This window comes from Papio anubis, chromosome 20 (genome assembly GCF_008728515.1).
Source record: "Papio anubis isolate 15944 chromosome 20, Panubis1.0, whole genome shotgun sequence".
NCBI lineage: Eukaryota > Metazoa > Chordata > Mammalia > Primates > Cercopithecidae > Papio > Papio anubis.
In genome coordinates, this window is record NC_044995.1 from 47660212 (window position 1) to 47686172 (window position 25961).

A 25961-nucleotide genomic window follows, 5' to 3' on the forward strand; every position below is an offset into this window, starting at 1 on the left:
GTCCATTCTTTGCTTTTATTTTGAGACAGGGTTTTGCTCTTCTTGCCCAGGCTGGAGTGCAGCAGCGTGATCTCGGCTCACTGCAACCTCCGCCTCCCGGGTTCAAACAATTCTCCTGCCTCAGCCTCCCGAGTAGCTGGGATTACAGGCGTGCACCATCATGCCTGGCTAATTTTTGTTTTTTTTTTTTTTAGAGACGGGGTTTCCCCATGTTGACCAGACTGGTCTCGAACTCCTGACCTCAGGTGATCCATCCACTTCAGCCTCCCAGAGTGCTGAGATTACAGGCATGAGCCACTGTGCCCTGACTAGTTTTTTTTTTTTTTTTTGAGACAGAGTCTTGCTCTGTCACCCAGGCTGGAGTGCAGTGGCACGATCTTGGCTCACTGCAACCTCTGCCTCTCAGGTTTAAGTGATTCTCGTGCCTTAGCCTCCCAAGTAGCTGAGATTACAGACACCTGCCACCATGCCTGGCTAATTTTTGTATTTTTAGTAGAGATGAGGTTTCACCATGTTGGCCAGGCTGGTCTCGAACTCTTGACTTCAGGGGATCCGCCCACCTCGGCCTCCCAAAGTGCCAGGATTACAGGCGTGAGTCATCGTGCCCGGCCTAGCCTTTTCTTAAATGCTTCCAGAGACAGAGAGCTCACTGCTTCTAGAGTCCATCTGACCAGTGACCGGCATTTGGACCACATTAGAAAAGTCTGTCTTCTTTTTCCAAGGGAAATTTGCCTCCCGAACAAGAACCCACTGGATACCCTGTATCTTCCTTTTGCTAGGTCTATTTCAGAGCCAGCTTCTGAGCCTCTGCTGTTCCAACCCGGAACAGCATTGGCGTGTCCCAGCCTGATGCCGGGTTGGGGGAGCAGTGAGGTCCACATATCTCATTCCTTGGTGGGAGGTATTGACTGGGTTTGCCCTGTGGCTTGGCATCTGAGTTAAAGGGGCTTGAGAATGTTCTAGATTACCGGGGTGTCGTTTTGCTATCAGAGGACAAGGATAGTTGGTAGCAGCTCTTCTTGTGCAATGGGCTCTGATCCTCTCAAAGGAGCTGGGTGTCATTATGAGCGAGAAGGGGGCGGGTCAAATGAAAAACCACGGGTGTGAATTTTGGACGTAAGGTCGGAGGCCAGGAGGTACCTCAGGACGTGGCCCTCCTGGGGGGTTGAGCTTCTAGGTCTGGGGCCACGTTCTGGGGGGAAAGGCACAGGAAAGGACGCAGACCCAGCCGGGGTGGTGGTGGGCATCTGTGGCTCCAACCCAGAGCGGGTGACAAGCAAGAGAAGGGTCTTGAATCTTGTATCCAGCTCTGACCACGGCGGCTGCGAGCAGAAGCGGAGGCCACCGACGCCACACGGGCCACCCCCTGCGCTTCTTGCCTTCCTCGGCTGAGAGTTTGTGAGTGTGGAAGGGTGAGGGGCTCAGAGCTGGGCCCTTTTCTGGAACGCACGAATACTGCATCGTTAAAAAAAAATACAATGTTTTCAAGCAGCTGAAAAGGATGCTGGGTTTCAGAGATGATCGGAGGGGCTGGCACCCTTGGAAGACTGGGACTCAGGATGAGGCAGGATGAGATCTGGGGCCAGTGGGCGTCTGACAGAGGTTTCCTGGCATCTGGAATCTTCTTTCATGTCCTTCGTTATGCTCACGTCGCCTCAGGACATGCTAGGGAGGGAAAGACACAGGCCAAGTTATTACTGTTAATGTTAAAAGTGCAAAGTGCTCTCTTCCACATGTATGTAATCCAAAAGAATGACCCCACCCGGCATGGGTGAGCTCCCAGCAGCAAGAGTGGCACATGCCCTTCAGGGCCTGGCTCCTGCCATGCACTTTCTAAGTGTGGCTCTGAGGGCCTCCTTCCTGGCACCTCAGCAGAACAGGCCCTGGAGACTGGCACCCTCAATCAGCCTGGAGGGAGGTTTCAACCCACCTACCCATGCACTCATCCATCCAACCAACCATACAACCACCCACACATCCATCCATCCATCCATCCATCCATCCACCTATCCATCCATCCATCCGTCCATCCATCCATCCACCCATCCACACACTCACCCACCCATCCATTCATCCATCTGCCCACCCATCCAGCTAACTCCACTCACTCATCCGTCCATTCACCCATTCACCCACACATCTATCCATCCATCCATCATCCATCCATCCATCCATCCATCCATCCATCCATCTATCCACACACTCACCCACCCATCCATTCATCCATCTGCCCACCCATCCAGCCACTCACTCATCCGTCCATTCACCCGTTCACCCACACATCTATCCATCCATGCATGCATCCATCCATCCATCCATACTCACCCACCCATCCATTCATCTATCTGCCCACCCATGCAGCCACTCAGTCATCCATCCACCCACCCACTCACCCATCCAACTATCCATCCATCCATCCATCCACCCACCCACCCATTCATCTACCCAACCATTCATCCAACCAACCATTCATCTACCCATTTACTCATCCATCTGCCTACCCATCCATGTATCCATCAATCCATCTTTCCATCCCTCCACCCATCCATTCATCCACCCATCCATCCACAGAATCAACCTCCACCCATCCATCCATCCATCTAATCATCCATCTATCCTCCCATCCATTCACTCATTCATTCATCTATCCATCATCATCCATCTATCCTTCCATTCACCCACTCATGCATCCATTTATCCATCTGTCCACTCATCCATCCATCCATCCATCCACCTATCCATTCATCCATTCATCTATTGCTTCTTTTTTTTTTTGAGACGGAGTCTCGCTCTGTCCCCCAGGCTGGAGTGCAGTGGCCGGATCTCAGCTCACTGCAAGCTCCGCCTCCCGGATTCACGCCATTCTCCTGCCTCAGCCTCCCGAGTAGCTGAGACTACAGGCACCCGCCACCTTGCCTGGCTAGTTTTTTGTATTTTTTAGTAGAGACGGGGTTTCACTGTGTTAGCCAGGATGGTCTTGATCTTGTGACCTTGTGATCTGCGTGATCCGCCCGTCTCGGCCTCCCAAAGTGCTGGGATTACAGGCTTGAGCCACCACGCCCGGCCCATCTATTGCTTCTTAAAATTCCTTCTTTTGTGTTTTTAATCTTTTAAAACATGCTTATTATATCTTCTCTACCTAAGGATCTCCAGACAGGATCTAATTCTTCTGTTTGTTTTCTCTGCTGTCTTTTGCTCATGGTGGATGATTTCCTTGTGCTTCCTGTCTGTATATGTGAACTCATCTCCAGAGAGCTTGGGTTGAGGTGGTCTTTTCAGAAATGCATTGAGAACTTGATTTTACTCAGTGCCCCTGAAGCAGCACTGTTCTAAGGTCCTTTATGATGTTTATTTCTTAGCTTGGAGCTTCCTGGGTCACATGGATAGTAAGGCATAGAGATTTATAGATTTGATTTTTTTGAGATGGAGCTACTCTGTCAGCCTAAACTGGAGACACAGTGGCTGGATTCAAGCCACCGCAAGCTCCGCCTTCGGTTTAGTTTTCCCTGCCTCAGCCTCCTGGGACTACAGGCGCTCGCCACCGCTGCTTTTTGTATTTTTAGTAGAGACGGGTTTCACTGGGTTAGCCAGGATGGTCTTGACTTCCTGACCCGCCAGATCCGCCTGCCTCTCGCCCCTCCCTGAGTGCTGGGATTACAGGCTTGAGCCACCGCGCCCGGCCGAGATTTATAGATTTGTATAAAACTGTGTGGTTGGCTGAGCACAGTGGCTCATGCCTGTAATCCCAGCACTTTGGGAGGCCGAGGTGGGCGGATCATGAAGAGGTCAGGAGATGGAGATCATCCTGGCTAACATGGTGAAACTCCGTCTCTACTAAAAAATATAAAAAATTAGCTGGGTATGGTGGCGGATGCCTGTAGTCCCAGGTCCCAGTTACTCAGGAGGCTGAGGCAGGAGAATGGAGTGAACCTGGAAGGCAGAGCTTGCAGTGAGCCGAGATCGCGCGACTGCACTCCAGCCTGGGTGATAGAGCGAGACTCCGTCTCAAAAACAACAACAACAAAAACAACAACAACAAAAAACAACTGTATGATCAAGGATAAATCCCACACATTTTAAAGAAAAGTTTGGTCCTTCCCTGGCTCCTGGGAGTAACCTCTAAACTCTTGGAGCATCCTGCCTGGAGTGTCTCTGTGGGTCATGCCAGATAGTCTATGCTAACTGATATGGTTGGGCTGTGTCCTCACCCAAATCTCATCTTGAATTGTAGTTCCTGTAACCCCACTTGTGGTGGGAGGTACTCAGTGGGAGGTAACTGAGCCATGGGGGCGGTTACCCCCATGCTATTCTCGTGATAGTGAGTTCTCACAAGATCTGATGGTTTCATAAGGGTCTTTCCCCCTTTGCTCAGCACTTCTCTCTCCTGCTGTGCAGTGAAGAGGTGCCTTCCACCAGGATTGTAAATTTCCTGGGGCCTCCCCAGGCATGCAGAACTGTGAGTTAATTATACCTCTTTTCTTTTTTTTTTTTTTTTTTTTTTTTTTTTTGAGACGGAGTCTCGCGCTGTGTCACCCAGGCTGGAGTGCAGTGGCGTGATCTCGGCTCACTGCAAGCTCCGCCTCCCAGGTTCACGCCATTCTCCTGCCTCAGCCTCCGAGTAGCTGGGACTACAGGCGCCCGCCACCACGCCCGGCTAGTTTTTTGTATTTTTAGTAGAGACGGGGTTTCACCATGTTAGCCAGGATGGTCTCGATCTCCTGACCTCGTGATCCACCCGCCTCGGCCTCCCAAAGTGCTGGGATTACAGGCTTGAGCCACCGCGCCCGGTCACCTCTTTTCTTTATAAATTACCTAGTCTCAGGTATTTCTTCATAGCAGCATGAGAACAGACTAATACACTCACAACGTGACTTAGGGTGGGAACTTGGGCCATGTGGCATCAGCTCGATCTGTGCAGGGGCTGGAGGCTAAGAACAGCCATGCAGAAATCAGCCAGGTGTATGTAGTTGACTCTTAATGAACACCCTGGCCACTAAGGCTTGGGTCAGCTTCTCTAATTGGCAGCACTTTGTGTGTTTTGCCACACATCCCTGCTGGGAGAAATAAAGGATGTCCACACAACCCCACTGGGAGAGGACACTTGGAGGCTTCCACCCGATCTCTCCTGGATCCTGCCCTATGCACCTCTTCCTTTTGTTGATATATTTTTTTTTTGAAATGGAGTCTCGCTCTGTTGCCCAGGCTGGAATGCAATGGTGCAATCTCAGCTCACTGCAACCTCTGCCTCCCAGGTTCAAGCGATTCTTTTGCCTCAGCCTCCTGAGTAGCTGGGACTCCAGGTGTGTGCCACCACGCCCAGCTAATTTTGTATTTTTAGTAGAGATGGGGTTTTACCCCGTTTGGCCAGGCTGGTCTTGAACCCCTGATTTCAAGTGATCCACTTGCCTTAGCCTCCCAAAGTGCTGGGATTACAGGCATGAGCCACCATGCCCGGCTTTTTGCTGATTTTTAACTGTACTGTAATAAACCATTCCACTGTGATAAACCATAACCGTGAGTATGACAGCTTTACTGAGCTCTGTGAGTCCTTCTGGCAAACCATTGCATCTGAGGGTCTTGGAAACTAACACACAGGGAGGCTTTCTTTTCTTTCCTTTTTTTTTTTTTTTTTTTTTTTACTTTTTTGAGGCAAAGTCTAGCTCTATTGCCCAGGCTGTGGAGTGCAGTGGTACGATCTTGGCTCACCTGGCTAATTTTTGTATTTTTTGTAGGGACGGGGTCTTGCCATCTTGCCCAGGCTGGTCTTGAACTCCTGATCTCAAATGATCTGCCTGCCTCGGCCTCCCAAAGTGCTGGGATTACAGGTGTGAGCCACTGTGCCTGGCCACAGGGAGGCTTTTCTTGGCATTCAGAACCAAGTGGAGAATCGGAGGCACAGTGTGGACCGTCTGCCCTTTTGTGGCATCATATCCTGGGCTTCAGGGAGCCTGGCTCTGTGTGGGTTTTTCCTTGAGAGCCGCTCCACTGCATAACTCTGGGGCATCATTTGCATCCTGGTCTGGGTAATGGCGCCCCCTGGAGTTGTGCAAGGACGGCCTGACTGGTTAAGGGAACCACTACCTCCCTGCCTCCCCGGTGCCGTATCCCCCACTCCCAATAAGTCATGGGGCAGTTTTCCTGGGATTAGGCTCCCTGCCTGCTTTATATTCACTGGCAGCTGATTCGATTTTCTGTCCCTCTAGAGAACCCTGACTAATACAGGTCCATGCAGGACGTTCTGAAAACAGCACGAAGACCACCGTGCGTGACACCCACCTTGTTTCCTGATCTTCTGTGACTGGAGCAGACCTGTGGAGAAGAGACGGAGACTGGGCATTTTCCATTTTTTTTAACTTGATTTTTTTTTTTTTTTTTTTTTTAAGATAACAGGGTCTTGGCTGGGTGCAGTGGCTCATATCTGTAATCCCAGCACTTTGGGAGGCTGAGGCGGGCAGATCACTTGAGGTCAGGAGTTCGACATCAGCCTGGACAACATGGTAAAACCCTGTCTCTACTAAAAATACAAAAAGTAGCTGGGCATGGTGGCGGGTGCCTGTAATCTCGGCTACTCGGGAGGCTGAGGCAGGAGAATCACTTGAACCCAGGAGGCGGAGGTTGCAGTAAGCCGAGATCACACCATTGTACTCCAGCCCCTGGGCAACAAGAGTGAAAATCTGTCTCAAAAAAAAGAAAAAAAAGAGATACAGGGTCTTGTGATGTTGCCCAGGCTGGAGTGCAATCATAGCTTGCTGTAGCCTTGAACTCCTGGGCTCTAGCCATCTGCCTGCCTCACCCTTCTGAGTAGCTGGGACTATAGGTGTACATCACCACACCTCGATATTTTTTTGTTTATTTATTTATGAGACGGAGTCTTGCTCTGTCGCCAGGCTGGAGTGCAGTGGTGTGATCTAGGCTCACTGCAAGCTCCGCCTCCCGGGTTCAAGTGATTCTCCTGCCTCAGCCTTCCGGGTAGCTGGGACCATAGGCACGAGCCACCACACCCAGCTAATTTTTGTATTTTTAGAAGAGATGGGGTTTCACCGTGTTAGCCAGGATGGTCTCGATCTCTTGACCTTGTGATCCTCCCGCCTCGGCCTCCCAAAATACTGGGATTACAGGCATGAGCCACTGCGCCCGCCTGATAATTTTTATTTTTAATTAATTAATTAATTAATTATATTTATTTTATTTTTTTTGAGACGGAGTCTCACTCTGTTGCCCAGGCTGGAGTGCAGTGGCCGGATCTCAGCTCACTGCAAGCTCCGCCTCCCGTGTTTATGCCATTCTCCTGCCTCAGCCTCCCAAGTAGCTGGGACTACAGGCGTCCGCCACCTCGCCCGGCTAGTTTTTTATATTTTTTAGTAGAGACGGGGTTTCACCGTGTTAGCCAGGATGGTCTCAATTGCCTGATCTCATGATCTGCCCGACTCGGCCTCCCAAAGTGCTGGGATTACAGGCTTGAGCCACTACGCCCGGCCTTATTTATTTTTTTGAGATGGAGTCTCACTTTGTCACTGAGTGCAGTGGTGCTATCTCGGCTCACTGCAACCTCTGTCTCCTGGGTTCAAATGAATCTCCTGCCTCAGCCTCCCAAGTAGCTGGGATTACAGACACCCACCACCACACCCAGCTAATTTTTGTATGTTTAGTAGAGATGAGGTTTCACCATGCTGGTCAGGCTGGTCTCGAACTCCTGACCTCATGTGATCCGCCTGCCTTGGCCTTCCAAAGTGCTGGGATTACAGGCGTGAGCCACCACGCCCAGCCACTTAGTTGCATTTTCTGTCCCTGAACAAGGACCCGCCTCCTACTTAGCCTCCCCCAAGGGACTAGGCAGGCTCCCGTGACTGTCAGCTCTCTGCCCATAGTCCCCTGCACACCTACCTGTTTTCCACTGGTGCCACCTCTGGCTTCTCTTCAGATCTGGGCATCACAAACTCCGGCTGGGGCCTCGCGCTGTAGACAGAGAGAACGAGGTGATGAGGGTGACCAGCCTGGCCAGGCCAAGGGGCTCTCGGCTAGTACTGGCCTCTCTGATTTTCCTGTCCCTGGGACCTGTTTTCCAAACCAGTGAGACGTTCCCCACCTTTGCTATTTGAGAAAACTTCTGGGACCAAGACTCTGTCTTATTTGCCTCTGTTTTCCCTCAAAGCTGACATCGGATCTAGCATGATAAAGGCCGGTTTTTTTTGCTTTGAAACAGGGTCTTGCTCTGTTGCCCAGGCTGTAGTGCAATGGTACAATCATGGCTCACTGCAGCCTCCACTTCCTGGGCTCAAGCAGTCCTCCCAATTCAGTCTTCCTACAAGTAGCTGAACTACAGGCGCATGCCACCACACCTGGCTAATTTTTATTTATTTATTTTTTTTGAGACAGAGTCTTGCTCTGTCACCCATGCTGGAGTGCCATGGCACGATCTCGGCTTACTGCAACCTCCGCCGCCGGGTTCAAGTTCTTCTCCTGTCTCAGCCTCCCAAGTAGCTTGGATTTCAGGCACGCACCACCACGCCTGGCTAATTTTTGTATTTTTGGTAGAGATGGGGTTATTCCATGTTGCCCAGGCTGGTCTCCAACTCCTGCCCTCACATGATCCTCCTGCCTCAGCCTCCCAAAGTGCTGGGATTACAGCCTCCCAAAGGGCTGGGTGAGCCACTAAGCCCGTCCTGACTTTTATGCTTTATGGAGGGTGAAGTCTGTGCTCAACCTTTTTTTGCCAAGGGTCCCTCATCTTGCACAATAACCTCCAAGGTGGTTGTTAGCATTTTACTTGCTTAATGTAACCTTGCAGCTAAATGCGGGAGCCAGGATTTGAACCCAGGTCTGAGTTTAACGTCCTTGCCAGAGGGGTAGCATCTTAAGCCCTGCACAGGACAACGGTCCCTGCTGCCTGGAAGTCACTGGGTTTTCCTAACTGAGAGTCCAGCTCAGCCCCCCACTGCCCCGACCCAGCCCCAGCAGACGCCACTCTGCACACACCTCTCCCTCCTGGCCTTCAGTCTTTCCTCTTCATATCTGAAAGAAAGAAAAATATGTCAGAGACGACCTTCCTTTTTCCCCTGAGATACACTTTCTGGGGGAATTCCTTTTCCTTTTCAAGCAGAGAAACAAGCTCTCTTTTTTCTTTCTTTTCTTCTTCTTCTTTTTTATTTTCTTCTTCTTCTTCTTCTTTTTTTTTTTTTTTTTGAGATGGAGTCTTGCACTGTCGCCCAGACTGGAATGCAGTGGCGCGATTTGGCTCACTGCAACCTCCACCTCCTCGGTTTGGGTGATTCTCCTGCCTGAGCCTCCCAAGTAGCTGGGACTACAGGCACCTGCTACCATGCCCAGCTAATTTTTTGTATTTTTAGTAGGGATGGGGTTTGACTATGTTGGCCTGGCTGGTCTCAAACTCCTGACCTTGTGATCCACCCACCTCGGCCTCCCAAAGTGCTGGGATTACAGGCATGAGCCACTGCACCTGGCCCATAGGTGCATTTTTTATTATAAATGTTTATGTGTTGGCCGGGCACGGTGCCTTACTCCTGTAATCCCAGCACTTTGGGAGGCTGAGGCGGGTGGATCATCTGAGCTCAGGAGTTTGAGACCAGCGTGACCAACATGGTGAAACCTTATCTCTACTAAAAATACAAAAATTAGCTGGGCATGGTGGCAGGCGCCTGTAATCCCAGCTACTTGGGAGGCTGAGGCACAAGAATTGCTTGAACCTAGAAGCCAGAGGACATGGTGAGCCGAGACTGCGCCATTGCACTCCAGCCTGGGTGACAGAGCGAGACTCCGTCTCAAAACAAACAAGCAACAACAAAAACAGGCCGGGCATAGTGGCTCATGCCTGTAATCCCAGCACTTTGGGAGGCTGAGGTGGGCAGATCACCTGAGGTCAGGAGTTCAAGACCAGCCTGGCGAACATGGAGAAACCCTGTCTTTACTAAAAATACAAAAAATAAAAATAAAAAATAGCCGGGCATGGTGGTGCATGCCTATAATCCCAGCCACTTGGGAGGTTGAGGCAGGAGAATTGCTTGAACCTGGGAGGTAGAGGTCGTGGTGAGCCGAGATGGCACCATTGCACTCCAGCCTGGGCAACAAAAGCAAAACTCCTTCTCAAATAAATAAATAAATAAATAAAATTAAAATAAAAAAAGAAATGGCTAAGATGGCAAGTTCAATGTTACGTGTATTTTACCACAATAAAAAAAAATGTATGTTTAAGGAGATTTTTGCAGCATGAACCTAGAGGAGGTATTGATGATGCAACGTTCAGTGAAAAAAGAGCGGGACTTGATACTGCCCATCCCTTCCCCAAGCTCCAGGTCCCTGAGGGGCTCCAGGAAACAAATTGGTGGGTTCTAGTCCCCCCATTCCAAGTCTGTGTTTCCCCTCATTGCTAGCTGCTGGTAGCCAGCAGGATCCAGTAGGGGGGTGTTGGAGTGGTATTGTTTAACTGTATCTCCACCCAAATCTTTTTTTTTTTTTTTGAGATGGAGTTTCACTCTTGTTACCCAGGTTGGAATGCAATGGTGTGATACTGGCTCACCGCAACCTCTGCCTCCCGGGTTCAAGCGATTGTCCTGTCTCAGCCTCCTGAGTAGCTGGGATTACAGGTGTGCGCCACCACACTTGGCTAATTTTTGTATTTTTAGGAGAGACGGGGTTTCACCATCTTGGCCAGGCTACTCTCGAACTCCTGACCTCAGGTGATCTGCCCGTCTCAGACTCTCAAGGTGCTGGGATTACAGGCGTGAGCCACCTTGCCTGGTCTCTCCACCTGAACCTCATCTTGAATTGTAGCTCCCATAATTCCCTCGTGTTGTGGGAGGGACCTGGTGGGAGGTCACTGAATCACGGGGGCAGGTCTTTCCTGTGCTATTCTCGTGATAGTGAGTAAATCTCACGAGATCTGAAGGCTTTATAAAGGGGAATTTCCCTGCACAAACTGCCTTCTCTTGTCTGCCGCCATGGGAGATACGCGCCTTTTACCATGACTGGGAGCCACGGCTACCCCAAGCCGTATGGAACTGTGAGTCCGTTACCTTAAACCTCTTTTTTAAATTAATTTATTTTTTTGAGACGGAGTCTCGCTCTGTCGCCCAAGCTGGAGTGCAGTGGCCGGATCTCGGCTCACTGCAAGCTCCGCCTCCCGGGTTCACGCCATTCTCCTGCCTCAGCCTCCCGAGTAGCTGGAACTACAGGCGCCGCCACCTCGCCCGGCTAATTTTTTGGTATTTTTAGTAGAGACGGAGGGGTTTCACCGTGTTAGCCAGGATGGTCTCCATCTCCTGACCTTGTGATCCGCCCGTCTCGGCCTCCCAGAGTGCTGGGATTACAGGCGTGAGCCACCGCGCCCGGCCCCTTAAACCTCTTTTGTAAATTGCCCTGTCTCAGGTAGGTCTTTATCAGCAGCACGAAAATGGACTAATACGGCGGGGAGGACTGTGGGGCCACTTACTGCAGGACGCAGTCTGGGATCTGGACGTGTTCCATGGGGATGAGTTGCTCCAGGTCTTCCAAGCTGTGCACGTACTGGATCTTGTTGATGAACTTGACGCTGGCAAGGGGAGAAGGAGAGAGAGGTCTGAAATGCAACCCGTGGGGTGGGGGTTACCTAGGTCCAGACAGAGCCGTGGCGACAGGGATGCCCACAGGACCAGGGCAGATGACGATACCTCCCTTGCGCCCGATGACAGCCTTAATTCTCCTGCACCCCATGTATGGGGTGGAGACCCCGGGTCTGCCCCGAGGCCCTTGCAAGCAGGGCCATGCACTCGACATGGGTTCTTGCAATGAGGATCTTGTTGGAAGGAAGTCAGGAGGCGGGGAGATGGTCTTAGGCTCTACAGGCTGTTTTACCATCATCTAAAAGTTGCTCGTCTGTGTTACTTTTCCCCAAGAATGCTTTCCCTCCATGTCACTGCACAGGACGGCACAGCCAACACTCAATTGGGCACAAGAAGGGGGCATGTGGGGCTGCCAATTGATTCTTGTTTTTTTGTTTTTTGTTTTTTTCCTTGAGACAGAGTCTCGTTCTGTCACCCAGGCTGGAGTGCAGTGGTGCGATCTCGGCTCACGGTTCAAGCGATTTTCCCTGCCTCAGCCTCCCGAGTAGCTGGGACTACAGGCATACACCACCACTCCCGGCTAATATTGTATTTTTAGTGGAGATGGGGTTTCATCATGTTGGCCAGGCTGGTCTCCAACTCCTGACCTCACATGATCTGCCCGCTTATACCTCCCAAAGTGCAGTCATGAGCCACCCCGCCTGGCCCAATTCTCTGTTCTTTAGGGATGAATGGTTCTTTCCTGTCCAGCCCTGAACTCTGGCCATCTGGTGCCTGCCACGTGGCGTTTCGTCACCAGCACGTCATGGTATTCTTTTTTTTTTTTTAGAGATAGAGTCTCACTCTGTCACCCAGGTTGGAGTGCAGTGGTGCAATCATGGCTCACTGCAGTCTCGGCCTCCTGGGCTCAAGTGATCCTCCTCCCTCAGTCTCTGAGTAGCTGGGATCACAGGTGCGTGTCACCAGGCCTGGCTAATTAGAAAAAATTTTTTTTGTAGAGATGGAGGTCTCGCTCTGTTGCCCAGACTCGTCTTCAACTCCTGGCCTCAAGCGATCCTCCTGCCTTAGCCTCTCAAAGTGCTGAGATTAGAGGTGTGAGCCACCGTGCCCGGTGTTTTATGTGTATTTTTAGAGGTTAAAGATTTATTTAAGGCCGGGCGCGGTGGCTCAAGCCTGTAATCCCAGCACTTTGGGAGGCCGAGGCGGGCGGATCACGAGGTCAGGAGATCGAGACCATCCTGGCTAACATGGTGAAACCCCGTCTCTACTAAAAATACAAAAAAACTAGCCGGGCGTGGTGGCGGGCGCCTGTAGTCCCAGCTACTCAGAGGCTGAGGCAGGAGAATGGCCTGAACCTGGGAGGCGGAGCTTGCAGTGAGCCGAGAACGCGCCACTGCACTCCAGCCTGGGTGACACAGCGCGAGACTCCGTCTCAAAAAAAAAAAAAAAAGATTTATTTAATTTATTTATTTATTTATTTTTGAGACAGAGTCTTATCCTGTCGCCCAGGCTGGAGTGCAATGGCGCAATCTCAACTCACTGTAACCTCTGCCTCCAGGGTTCAAGCGATTCTCCTGCCTCAGCCTCCCGAGTAGCTGGGATTACAGGCATGCGCCACCACGCCTGGCTGATTTTTGTATTTTTAGTAGAGATGGGGTTTCACCATGTTGGCCAGGCTGGTCTCGAACTCCTGACCTCAGGTGATCCACCCATCTTGGCCTCCCAAAGTGCTGGGATTACAGGCTGAGCCACCGCGCCCGGCCACATGCCGAATGTTTAGATCATCGTGGCACAAATAGAAATTTCCTTTTCATTTATATAATCATGAAACCTCAGGGTTGTATAGGAGCCCATAATCAGCCTCCAGTCTCGTTGGCTTTTAAATGGGGATAGCTTACATCTCCTTCCTGCTTTGTAGAGTCAAAAATTACATCTTCAACATTCTCCATGGCCAAATAAACCAAAAGTGATAGAATTTAATTCTTTTATTATTTATTTATTTATTTATTTTGGAGACAGAGTCTTGCTCTGTTACCTAGACTGGAGTGCAGTGGCCCGATCTCGGCTCACTGCAACCTCTGTCTCCCAGGCTCAAGCAATTCTTGTGCCTCAGCCTCCCGAGTAGCTAGGACTACAGGCGTGAGCCACCCCTAATTTTTGTCATTTTTAGTAGAGATGGGGTTTTGCTGTGTTGGCCAGGCTGGTCTGGAACTCCTGACCTCAAGTGATCCACCTGCCTCAGCCTCCCAAAATGCTAGGATTACAGGCCTGAGTCACCACACCCGGCCGTATTAAAAAAAAATTTTTTTTTGTAGAGACAGGGTATTGCTATGTTGCCCAGGCTGGTCTCGAACTCCCGGGCTCAAGCGATTCTCTCATTTTGACCTTCCAAAGTGTTGGAATTATAGGCGTGAGCCATGGCGCCCTGTGAAGAATAGAATTATTGGGTTGGTGCAAGAGTGATTGTAGTTTTTGTAATGAAAAGTGTGGCAAGAACTCCCATTATTTTTGCACCAACCCAATATCTACATTAAAGGCAAAGGCAATCTATGTTACTGAATTCTGGAATATAGAGGAGGAAGTGCAATTCTCTTAGACTGAAATGCGTGTTTGCCATTTTGCCTGCGTGATTCATTATTAGCGCAAATGATCCATAATTAGTGTATTCCTCATCTCATTTTGCTAATATGTAAATAAACCCCTTCAGGGTACTTAGCAGTCCTTGAAAACAGCATGTTCAAAGAGTCTGCCTTGAAAATCGTGCCTGCTGTGAATGTGTCCTGTTGTTCAAGGGAGAGTGAAGCCCTCGTCTCTTTCACTCATCCCAGATTTGTAACTGGGAACATGAACATTAGGAATCTTTATTCAATTCAGTGTTTTGCATCAGATTAAATTAAATTTGCATGACATTTTATTGGATTGAATAAGGCATTTAACATGCCTAATTTTATTTCACTTGATCTGTTTTACTCTATGCTTAACGTAGTAACTATGATATATATTATAGAATATATGTAGTTTTACATTTTAAATTTGTTGTTAATTAATCATATTATTTATTTATGCATATATATTTTTTATTTTTAGAGACAGGGTTTTGCTCTGTCTCCCAGGCTGGAGTGCAGTGCAGCAATCATAGCTCACTGCAGCCTCTACCTCCTGGGCTCAAGTGATCCTCCTGCCTCAGCCTCCTGAGTAGCTGGGACTACAGGCGTGTGATGCCATGCATGGCTGATTTTCTTTTGAGACAGGGTCTCACTCGGTCACTCAGGCTGGAGTACAGTGGCTTGATCACGGCTCATTGCAGCCTTGACCTCCTGGGCTCAAGCCATCCTCCCACATGAGCCTCCCAAGTAGCTGAAACTACAGGTGCACACCACCATGTCCTGCTAATTTTTGTATTTTTTGTAGAGATGGGGGTTTTGCTATGTTGCTCAGGCTGGCCTCAAACGATCCTCCCACCTCAGCCTTCTGAGTAGCTGGGATTACAGGTGTGAGCCACAGTGCCTGGCTGTGTGCAATTTAAAACTTTTTAAAGCAATAATATGTATTCATCATAGAGAAGCTGGAACATGCAGATCAAACACACACATGGATGCACACACACGTACACATGTGCACACACAGATGCACACACAAATGCATGCATACACACACACACACACACACACACTCTCAGGCTACCAGACTCCGGTTGTAGCCTCCTCATCTCACCTGATGAAAGGGCGAGAGATGGCCAGCACAGTCCGAATGAACCACGAGGGGTGGACGATGATCAAGGACTTCAGGTTTTTCCGCAATCTGTGTGGGGCCGCAAAGGAAGCAAGATGGGCTCCTGGGGCGAGCCCTGGGGAGGGAGGAGTTGGGTGGGACGGGAGAGCCACAGGCAAGCATTTGTCACTTTGCTCATTTCACATGTGGTCTCCAGGTACCTGTCAAATCCCTGCCCCCATCCAAGACATGGGGGTCCCATGGTGGGATAAAGACACACCCTTTGAGTCCCTAAGACCCTAAGGTGGATGAGGTAGATAGAGACCTCGTGGTGCAGAGCAGGTGAACCAGGTTGGCAGTTATTTGAGCAGCCAAGATTGTATTTTCACCACCTAATGCCCTAGGAGGGACCAGCCTGTCCTTGGAGCCTCCCTCCACCACCCTGGGTGCAAGGACGGATTTGCTGGCTCAATTTTAATGTCACTCTGAGGCTATTTACGATAACCCGGGGTGGAAGCAGCCCTTGCCCATCAAGATGAATGGAATGGACAAACCAAATGTGGTATGTCCATGCAATGGAATATTATGCAGCCATGAAAAGGAAGGAGGCTCTGACACAGCCTACAGTGTGGATGCACCCTGAGGACGTCACACTCAGTGAGGAAAGCCAGATACAAAAGGACAAATCTTGTGTGATTCCAGTCCTAGGAGGTCCCTAGAGTCATCAGATTCACAGAGACAGAATGTAGGATGGGGGGTGCCAGGGCCTGGGGAGAAGGAATTGGGAGTGACTGTTTCATGGGGACAGAGACTTGCTCTGTCGCCCAGGCTGGAGCGCAGTGGCATGATCTTGGCTCACTGCAAACTCTGTCTCTTGGGTTCAAGTGATTCTCCTGCCTCACGTTCCCAAGCAGCTGGGACTACAGGTGTTCATCACCACGCCCAGCTAATTTTTGAATTTTTTTAGTAGAGATGGGATTTCACTATATGTTGGCCAGGCTGGTCTTGAACTCCTGACCTCAGGTGATCCACCCACCTTGGCTTCCCAAAGTGCTGGGATTACAGGTGTGAGCCCCCTCGCCCAGCCTATAACTGTTTCTGTAGAGACAGGGTTTTGCTGTGTTGCCCAGGCTCGTCTCAAACTCCTGGGCTCAAGGGACCCTCCCACCTCAGCCTCTCGAAATGCTGGGATTCCAGGTGTGAGCCACCAAGGCCATCCCCCTGTGTGATTTTCATGCCCCCGCTGTTCTTCCTGAGGCATCCCCACCTCACCTCCGATCGATCATCTGGTAGCACTTCTTCAGCCAGCCGATCCCCGGCATCCTTCGCCGGGGCGTGGCGCCGTTCAGGTACACGATCATGTAGTCCTCAGCCACCAGGAGCTCTAAGCTGCTGATGACGTACCTGCTCATGGGGCACAGAAGGCAGGGACCCAACATGGAGGGGTCCAGCGTCAGGACACCTGTGGTGCCGACCCCGCCTGCCTCCACCCCTGCCCTGGCTAGGCCGGCTGCACTGGTCCAGGTGTTGTCTGCTGTCCTGGCGGACTGCAGGGTGGGAGCGGACGTGGATGATCCCAGCACACTCCACATGAGTGTCAGCGGGCAGCCTCCTAGGGCAGTTACCCTTTTATTGAGTCTTGTTTTTTTTTTGAGACGGAGTTTCGTTCTTGTCGCCCAGGCTGGAGAGCAGTGGTGCGATCTTGGCTCACTGCAACCTCCGCTTCCCGGGTTCAAGCGATTCTCCTGCCGCAGCCTCCCTAGTAGCTGGGATTAAAGGCACCTGCCACCAAGCCCAGCTAAGTTGTTGTATTTTTAGTAGAGACAGGGTTTCACTATGTTGGCCAGGCTGGTCTCTAGACCTTGCTTTGTTTTGTTTTGTTTTGCTTTTTTTTTGAGACAGAGTCTGGTACTGTCACCCAGGCTGGAATGCAGTGGTGCCATCTTGGCTCACTGCAACCTCCACCCCCCGGGTTCAAACGATTCTCCTGCCTCGGCCTCCCGAGTAGCTGGGACCACAGGCGCCCGCTAATATGCCCGGCTAATTTTTGTATTTTTAGTAGAGATGGGGTTTCACCATGTTGGCCAGGTTGGTCTCAAATTCCTGGACTCAAGCGATCCTCCCACCTCAGCTTCCCAAAGTGTTGGGATTACAGACGTGAGGCCTTGTGCCCGGCTTGAAGATGGAAATCTTATAACAATGATAAGAGTTGTCATGATTGATGAGCTCTTCATATCAGCTATCAGGTGCTGTGTGTGTATTGCTTGTATCTGTCATAATAAAATGACACCTGTGTGTCTTTGGGCAAGTGACTCAACCTTTCTGTGCTCAGGTGCTCACCCGTAGAATGGGAGGCAATGGCGTCTGCCTTACAGGGCTGTGGTCAGGGTGGGATGTGTTAGCAGATGGGAAGCCCTTAGCCCACGGCTGCCACAGAGTAACTGCTCAGTAAATGATAGACAAGAGGACGAAAAGGAGGAAGAGGAGAAAAGAAGAAAGAGGAAGGGAGGAGGAAAAGGAAGAGGAGGAGAGGGAGGGAGGGGGAGGAGGAGGAGGAGAAAGGGGGGGGGAAGGAAGAAGGGGAGGAGGAGGAAGAGGAGGAGGACGGTGAGGAGGAAGAGGAGGAGGACGGTGAGGAGAACAGGGTGGCCCAGAAGGAAAGCCACTGTGAGCCTCAGGGCCAGCAGGGACTCAGATCAAGGTCTGTGGCCGCCACGCCCTTCCTTGGTGCCAGGCAGGCTTCCTAGGCCCACAATACAATCCTTGCAGCCTGGTGCCCCTGCGTCCAGAGAGGCGTCAGAGCTGGCCCGAGGCTGCCCACGCGGGCGGGGACTCACAGGAAGAGGTTCTCCATGATGTAGTGGTAGTCGGGGAGGCTGCTGTCTGGAAGGAAGCAGGCTGCGAAGACGATGATGGCGTTGAGGCCTTCGCCATAGTATCCTGCGGAAAGGCAGCCGGTCGGCAACGTCAGACTCCTCTCCCAGCCCTGAGCTGCCTCCTGCGCACCACCCACCACGTCCTGGTGCCCACACGCTCGGGAGGGCAAGGTGCTGAGCCACAGCAGCCAGTGACCCCTCAGCCAGTCTCTGCCTTTGTTGGGGAGTGACAGTGACCATCAGGAGCCCTCACTGCGCCTGCCTGGCCATGCACACCTTGCCCACAGTCCGTCCACCCCAAGCGAGTTGACGGCTTAACATCCCAGTGCATCAGACAAAGAGACTGAGGTTCAGAGAGGGGCACTGACGAGCCTCCTGTTGCCCCGCGGGCCAGGCTGGAGCCCCAAGGGGGCGCCGAGGGGCGGGTCTCACCTCCGTGGGTGACCACTTTCATGTAAGGCCGGATCATGTGCAGGTCTATGCGGTGTTCTTGCTCCCCGATGATCACCGTCCGCCACAGGCGCCCGTTGGCAGCACCGCCGTCCTCCGTCGTGCCGTCCCCAAATAGATCCGCGCTGTCCCCAGGCATGTTCTTGGCGGTGGCCACGGGTGTGTCATCTAGAAGCAGGAGGGGAAGAGTCGCATGGATGCGAGTCCAGATACCTCCCGCCCTCCCGCTCAGCCTTCCTTCCCCTCTCCCGTGTCCCTTGCTGCCGGGACCCACACGTCCTTCTCTTCTCCCCGCCTGGCTGCCCTGCTGACCCATTTTCCTCTCCCACTCCCGCTTCAAGGCCTGGCTCAAATGCCGCCTCCTCCAGGAAGCCTTTCTGGACATTCCCTTTGCTGGCCTCCCAGGGTGCTCTGTTGGTTAAGGACCTGTGTCCTGGAGCTTCTCAGAGCTGGTGAACGCATCTGCTTCATCACACCACGAGGGCACTCAGGACATGCGTGTCTGGGTTTTACTCTCCCAGGAGCCTGGCACACAGAGAGCGGTCCTCATGCCTCAGCCTCCCAGATACCTGGGACTACAGTTGGGCACCACCACACCCAGCTAATTTTTGTATTTTTGTAGAGATAGGGTTTCGATATGTTGCCCAGGCTGGTCTCAAACTCCTGGCCTTAAGCGATCCTCCTACCCTGGCCTCCCGAAGCTCTGGGATTACAGGCATGAGACACTGCATTGTCCTGAATTCTTTTTTTTTTTTTTTGAGACGGAGTCTTGCTCTTTCGCCCAGGCTGGACTGCAGTGGCGTGATCTCGGCTCACTGCAAGCTCCGCCTCCCGGGTTCACGCCATTCTCCTGCCTCAGCCTCCTGAGTAGCTGGGACTGCAGGCGCCCACCACCATGCCCGGCTAATTTTTTGTATTTTTAGTAGAGACAGTGTGTCACTGTGTTAGCCACGGTGATCACGAGGTCGATCTCCTGACCTCGTGAGCCGCCCGCCTCGGCCTCCCAAAGTGCTGGGATTACAGGTGTGAGCCACCGCGCCTGGCAAAAATTTTATTTTTAAGACAGGATCCCATTCTGTTGTCCAGGCTGTAGTGCAGTGGCATGATCACGTCTCACTGCAGCCTTGATCTCCTGGATTTAAGGATAGACAGCTTAGAGCCCCTGCCCCACTTGTGACTCTCTGAGCCTATAGGAATCCAGAGACAGAAAGGTGGGGGCCCTCCAGCAGGCCCCAGAGAAACCCCGAACTTTACCTTCCCACTCCAGTTCATTGCCATTCCCCAGGAACTCCAGCGAGTCAGTCTCATCGGGGGTCTCAATGTCATCCACGTTAATATCCAGGTCATCAGGGGTATCCAAGAAGTCATCGGACAGCAGGGATCCCTCACTCTGATCCAGAGAAATGTTGATATCTGGGGCCACCAGCGTCTTCCTCTTATGATGCGCTCCGTTGAAGTTTAGTGTGTTGGGAGGAGCTGCAGGGAAATGAGAAACACGGAAAAAATCTTTGCTTTCTCTCTTTTACCTCCTCCCCGTTTTCCTACCTGGTGGAAGCTGTTTTATCATACAGGAATGGGGAAGAGAGGGTAGGCTCCCTTCTGTGTCCATGCCATTGTTGGGGGCGGGCAGAATTAAGCAGGCATCATCCTGACGGGGTGAATGTTATAACCACTGTCCTGTGGGCGGGGCGGGGCACTTGCCTCAGAGATTAAAGATGGATGCTTGGACATTGGGTAGACATGAGTTCAAAGCCTGACTTTGGCCTGGCTGCGGTGGCTCACGCCTGTAATCCCAGGACTTTGGGAGGCCAAGGCGGGCGGATCACCTGAGGTCAGGAGTTTGAGACCAGCCTGGCCAACATGACGAAACCCCGTCTCTACTAAAAATACAAAAATTAGCCAGTCGTGGTGGTGGGCACCTGTAATCCTAGCTACTTGGGAGGCTGAGGCAGGAGAATCACTTGAGCCCAGGAGGCAGAGGTTACAGTGAGCCGAGATCATACCATTGCACTCCAGCCTGGGTGACAGAGCGAAACTCTATCTCAAAAATAAATAAATAAATAAATAAATAAATAAATGAAGGATCACGCCACTGCACTCCAGCCTGGATGACAGAGTTATGACCCGGTCTCCTAAAAAATGTATATATTTGGGTCCGATATAATGTATTATACATTAAAATGTATATGTTTAGAGCTCTGGATAGCAGAGCCTCCCAGGGTGCCCTTGGCTGTGCTGACTTTGTGCCTCCAGGGCGCTTGGCATCACCTCATTTAATCCTTACATGCCCCCTCTGCGAGAAGCTCACTACCTACATTTAGTAGATGAGGCATTGGAGGCACAGAGAAGCTGAGTGACTAGCACAGGGACACACAGCAACACAGCGTGCTGGCTTCATGACAGCGCCATCATCCACTGTGTCTCTCACCCACCACAGCCACTTCCACGTAGACCCCAGGACGGAACATTCTGCCCACGGTGTGGCCTGTGACATTTCTACAGTTACAGCCCCAGGCAGGGCTGAAACCCGGAAGCACTGAGCCCATTTCTGCCCTTCTGCGGACGTGGAAACTTACAGGATGTGTCTTCTACCGGGCTGCCAAGCAATTCCACCCCCGTCTCTTCTGGGAGCGGCCTACAGACCCATCCAGGAATGGGCATCAGTCGCCGGGCACCAGAGATTCAGGCAGAGGACAGTGGAGTCGCCCAGACAGGTCCAGCCAGGCAAGTCAGACAAGAACAAAAGCAAAATGCAGTTAGTTCCAGAGAATCACTGGACTTAAATATATACATTTTTTTTGGAGACAGAGCCTCACTCTGTCACCCAGGCTGGAGTGCAGTAGCGTGATCATGGCTCACTACAGCCTCAACTTCCTATGCTCAAGAGATCCTCCTGCCTCAGCCTCCTGAGTAGCTGAGACTGCAGGCACACACCACCATGGCTAGCTAATTTTGTAGTTTTTTGTAGAGATGGGATCTTGCTATGTTTCCCACGCTGCTCTTGAACTCCTGGGTTCAAGCCATCTTCCCACCTTGGCCTCCCAAAGTGCTGGGATTATGGGCGTGAGCCACCACAAGCAGCACGTTCTTGTATTTTTAGTAGGGACGGAGTTTCATCATATTGGCCAAACTGGTCTCGAACTCATGACCTTGTGGTTCGCCCACCTCGGCCTCAAAGTGCTGGGATTACAGGCGTGATGGCCACTGCGCCCGGCCAGCATGTTTTTTCTTTAGCAGAGGAAGAAAATTATAATGCGTCAGGACTGAAGGGCTCCTTTTAATCATCAAATTAATATTAAGATTTTTGGAGATTTTTGGATGGCTTGAGGAGAATGAAGGTTTTCCCCAGCAGCACATGACTTCAAAAACTTGGAAATATGTTAAGAAGTTGAATTCTCTCTAGGGCAACCCTGCGGGATTTGGTCTCTGATGAGCTGTTGACTCTCAAAGGCAGCAAAAAGTGTTAAAAATAAATAAATAAAAAACCCACAAAAACCTGAGTCAACCAGAAGAGATCTCTGTGTCAATGCTGAACCAGTTTGTGCAGCCAAATAAATAATGCAATATTGAATTATAACCCAAGATAGGAAATAAATGTCTGAGTCCATACGAATATAAATAAGTCACTGAACAAATAAACAGCAGAGAAGAGACACATTTCTTGTGCAGAAGAATTGAAAATAGTTTATGTACAGATCTGCCCTCAAGAAGACGAGGGATAGGCTGGGCATGGTGGGTGGCTCACGCCTGTAATCCCAGCACTTTGGGAGGCCGAGGTAGGCAGATCACAAGGTCAGGAGATTGAGACCATCCTGGCTAACACGGTGAAACCCCGTCTCTACTAAAAATACAAAAAATTAGCCAGGCCTGGTGGCGGTGCCTGTAGTCCCAGCTACTTGGGAGGCTGAGGCAGGAGAATGGCGTGAACCCGGCAGGCGGAGCTTGCAGTGAGCCGAGATTGTGCCACTGCACTCCAGCCTGGGCGACAGAGCAAGACCCCATCTCAAAAAAAAACAGAAGAATATGAAGGATAACTCTCTGTAGGCTGTGTGTAGTGATGTCATTCCAAAAAATACAGGATGGGCCGGGTGCAGTGACTCACGCCTGTAATCCCAGCACTTTGGGAGGCTGAGGTGGGAGGATCACTTGAGCTCAGGAGTTCGAGACCATCCTGGACAACATGGTGAAACCCCGTCTCTACTAAAAATACAAAAATTAGCCAGGCATGGTGGAGGACACCTGTAATCCCAGCTACTCAGGAGGCTGAGGCAGGAGAATTGCTTGAACCCAGGAGGCGGAGGTTGCAGTGAGCCGAGATCGTGCCACTGTACTCCAGACTGGGTGACAGAGCCAGATTACATCTCAAAACAAACAAGCAAAGAAACAAAACTATCAAGGGCATCAAAACAAGAAAGACAGGGAGACCGTCACAGTCCAGAGGAGTGTCAGGAGATGTGATAACTAAATGTCATCTGGGATCCTGGATGGGGTTGTGGGGCAGAAGGAAAAGGACAGTAGGCCAGCCTGGGCAACGTGGCAAAACTCCGTCTCTACAAAAAATACAAAGATTAGCTGGACATGGTGGTGCCTGTAGTCCCAGCTACGCTGGAGGCTGAGGTGGGAGGACTGCTTTAGCCCGGGAGACGGAGGCTGCAGTGAGGTATGATCACACCATTGCACTCCAGCCTGGATGACAGAGTGACACCCTGTCTCTTAAAAGAAAAAAAAAAAGAAAGAAAGAAAAGAAAAAAGCAAAAACGGGACATTAGGAAAAACTATGAAAATCTAAAAAAGCGTGGACTTTGGCAACTAATAACCAACATGGATCAATATCGTTATTGATCAGTGTTGGTTATCAATAACCAATAGTATCAATATTGATTCATCAGTTGTGACAAATATAAAATATACACAGCTAATATAAGATGTTAATTATGGGAGAAACCAGGTGCCCAGTCTGCAGGAATTCTCTGTATTAACTTGGCAACTTTTTCTTTTTTTTAATGAGACGGAAATGCTGGGATCACAGGCGTGAGCCACCGCACCTGGCCCCGGACCACTTCTTGAAGCCACAGCCCTTGCCGCCCGAGTTTGACCCAGGAGCTCTGGCTCTTTGGCTACCCTGGGAAATATTCCATTCCGGGCAGGACATTTTGTACGGGGCTGCCAGAGGTCCTAGCGGCAGGGCGTGCTGACTCAGGAAAGCCAGGCTACAGCTTAATTCATCTCTGTAACTCAACATTCCTGGCTCAGCTGCAAGGCAAGCTGTTTAGACAGGAAGGGCGGTGGAATGCATGTTCCTTTCCTTTAAAAAAATGATTTATTGGCCGGGCCTGGTAGCTCATGTCTGTAATCCTGGCACTTTGGGAGGCTGAGGCGGGCAGATCACCTGAGGTCAGGAGTTCAAGACCAGCCTGGCCAAAATGGTGAAACCCAGTCTCTACTAAAAAATACAAAAATCTGGGCGTGGTGGTGCGTGCTTGCAGTCTCAGCCACTTGGGAGGCTAAGGCATGAGAGTCGTTTGAACCCTGAAGGTGGAGGTTGCAGTGAGCCGAGATTGCGCCATCGCACTCCAACCTGGGCAACAAAGTGAGACTCTGTCTCAAAAAAAAAAAAGATTTATTCCCCTCATTTCTGTTCCACTTAGGGCGCGAGCTGGTAACCTTTTTGGGGCATAAACCTATTTACGCTTTTTCCCTCTCCCTTTCCCTCCCTCTCTTTTGCCCATTCACCCATGCATCAAATGTTTTTTTCCCTCTCTCTTTTCCTCCCTCTCTCTTTTCTCCATTCATCAAATGTTTTTGTGTAACCACTGCGTCTCCAGTGCATCTACGGGGCTTGGAGGTAAAGGAGGAATCAGATGTCACCCTCCTCCTGTTCATGGCAAAGATCAAAATGGAGCGGATTCCCAAAGGAAATGAAAACATCTGTTCACACGAAAACTCATACTTGAATGTTCATAGGAGCATAATTCATAAAAACCAAAAAGTGGAAACAATTCAAGAGTCCATTGACGGCCAGGCGCAGTAGCTCACGCCTGTCATCCCGGCGCTTTGGGAGGCCGAGGTGGGCAGATCATGAGGTCAAGAGATCGAGATCATCCTGGCCAACATGGTGAAACCTGTCTCTACTAAAAATACAAAAATTAGCTGGACGTGGTGGCGCATGCCTATAATCCTAGCTACTCGGGAGGCTGAGGCAAGAGAATCGCTTGAACCCAGGAGGCGAAGTTTGCAGTGAGCCGAAATCGCACCACTACACTCCAGGCTGGGGACACAGTGAGACTCCATCTCAAAAACAAACAAACAACCAGTCCATTAACAGCTGACTGAATCAACAAATGTGGTATATCCATTCAATGGAATACTATTTAGCCCTGAAAATGAACGAGGCTCTGACACAGACCACAGCATGGATGCACCTTGAAGACATCATGCTCAGTGAGAGATGCCAGACACAAAAGGCCACACAGTGTGTGATTCCAATTACATGAAATGTTGGCTGGGTGTGGTGGCTCATGCCTGTAATCCCAGCACTTTGAAAGGCTGAGGCGGGCAGGTTCATTGAGCCCAGGAGTTTGAGACCAGTCTGGGCAACATGACGAAAGCCCGTCTCTACTAAAAATACAAAACAATTAGCTGGGTGTGGTGGTACATGTCTAGTTCCAAGTACTCAGGAGGCTGAGGCAGGAGGATTGCTCAAACTTGGGAGGTCAAGGCTGCAGTGAGCTATGATTGTACCACTGCACTCCACCTAGGTGAAAGAATGACACCCTGCTCAAAAAAGAAAAGGAAAAAAAAAAGGAGAGAGATGTTTAGAACACGTAAATTTTCACAGGACATAGATATGTGGTCACCAGGGGTTGGGGGAGAGGGATGAAAATGGGGGTTGACTTAACGGAGTAGGATTTCCTCTCACGGTGATGAAAATGTCTTCAAATTAGATAGATGTGGGGTTGCAGAACATTATGAATGGACTTTGCCACTGAATCATGAGCTTTAAAACGATCAATTTTTATTTTATTTATTTATTTTTTTTGAGACGGAGTCTCACTCTGTTGCCGAGGCTGGAGTGCAGTGGCCGGATCTCAGCTCACTACAAGCTCCACCTCCCGGGTTCACACCATTATGCCTCAGCCTCCCGAGTAGCTGGGACCACAGGTGCCCGCCACCACACCCGGCTAATTTTTTCTAGTTTTTAGTAGAGACGGGGTTTCACCCTGTTAGCCAGGATGGTCTCAATCTCCTGACCTCGTGATCTGCCCGTCTCGGCTTCCCAATGTGCTGGGATTACAGGTGTGAGCCACCGTGCCCGGCAATTTTTAATTTTTAAAAATTTTATTTTAGTTATTTATTTTTTGAGACGGAG

General features: G+C 50.7%; 1 protein-coding gene across 1 annotated transcript in view; it reads right to left on the reverse strand.

Moving 5' to 3' along the window:
* Positions 1-1100: 1100 nt before the first annotated feature.
* The window catches only part of ATCAY (ATCAY kinesin light chain interacting caytaxin), a 40411-nt gene continuing 15550 nt past the window's right edge, over positions 1101-25961 (reverse strand). The window contains exons 3-13 of the mRNA XM_031660111.1: positions 21169-21227; positions 19847-20068; positions 18575-18760; positions 18104-18206; positions 16539-16670; positions 15270-15356; positions 11447-11545; positions 8977-9012; positions 7885-7956; positions 6277-6309; positions 1101-1665 (exon numbers count right to left, since the gene is read on the reverse strand). Of these exons, the coding sequence (XP_031515971.1) occupies positions 1656-1665; positions 6277-6309; positions 7885-7956; positions 8977-9012; positions 11447-11545; positions 15270-15356; positions 16539-16670; positions 18104-18206; positions 18575-18760; positions 19847-20068; positions 21169-21227 (1039 nt within the window). The 3' untranslated portion in view covers positions 1101-1655. The remainder of the gene's footprint in view (positions 1666-6276; positions 6310-7884; positions 7957-8976; positions 9013-11446; positions 11546-15269; positions 15357-16538; positions 16671-18103; positions 18207-18574; positions 18761-19846; positions 20069-21168; positions 21228-25961) is intronic.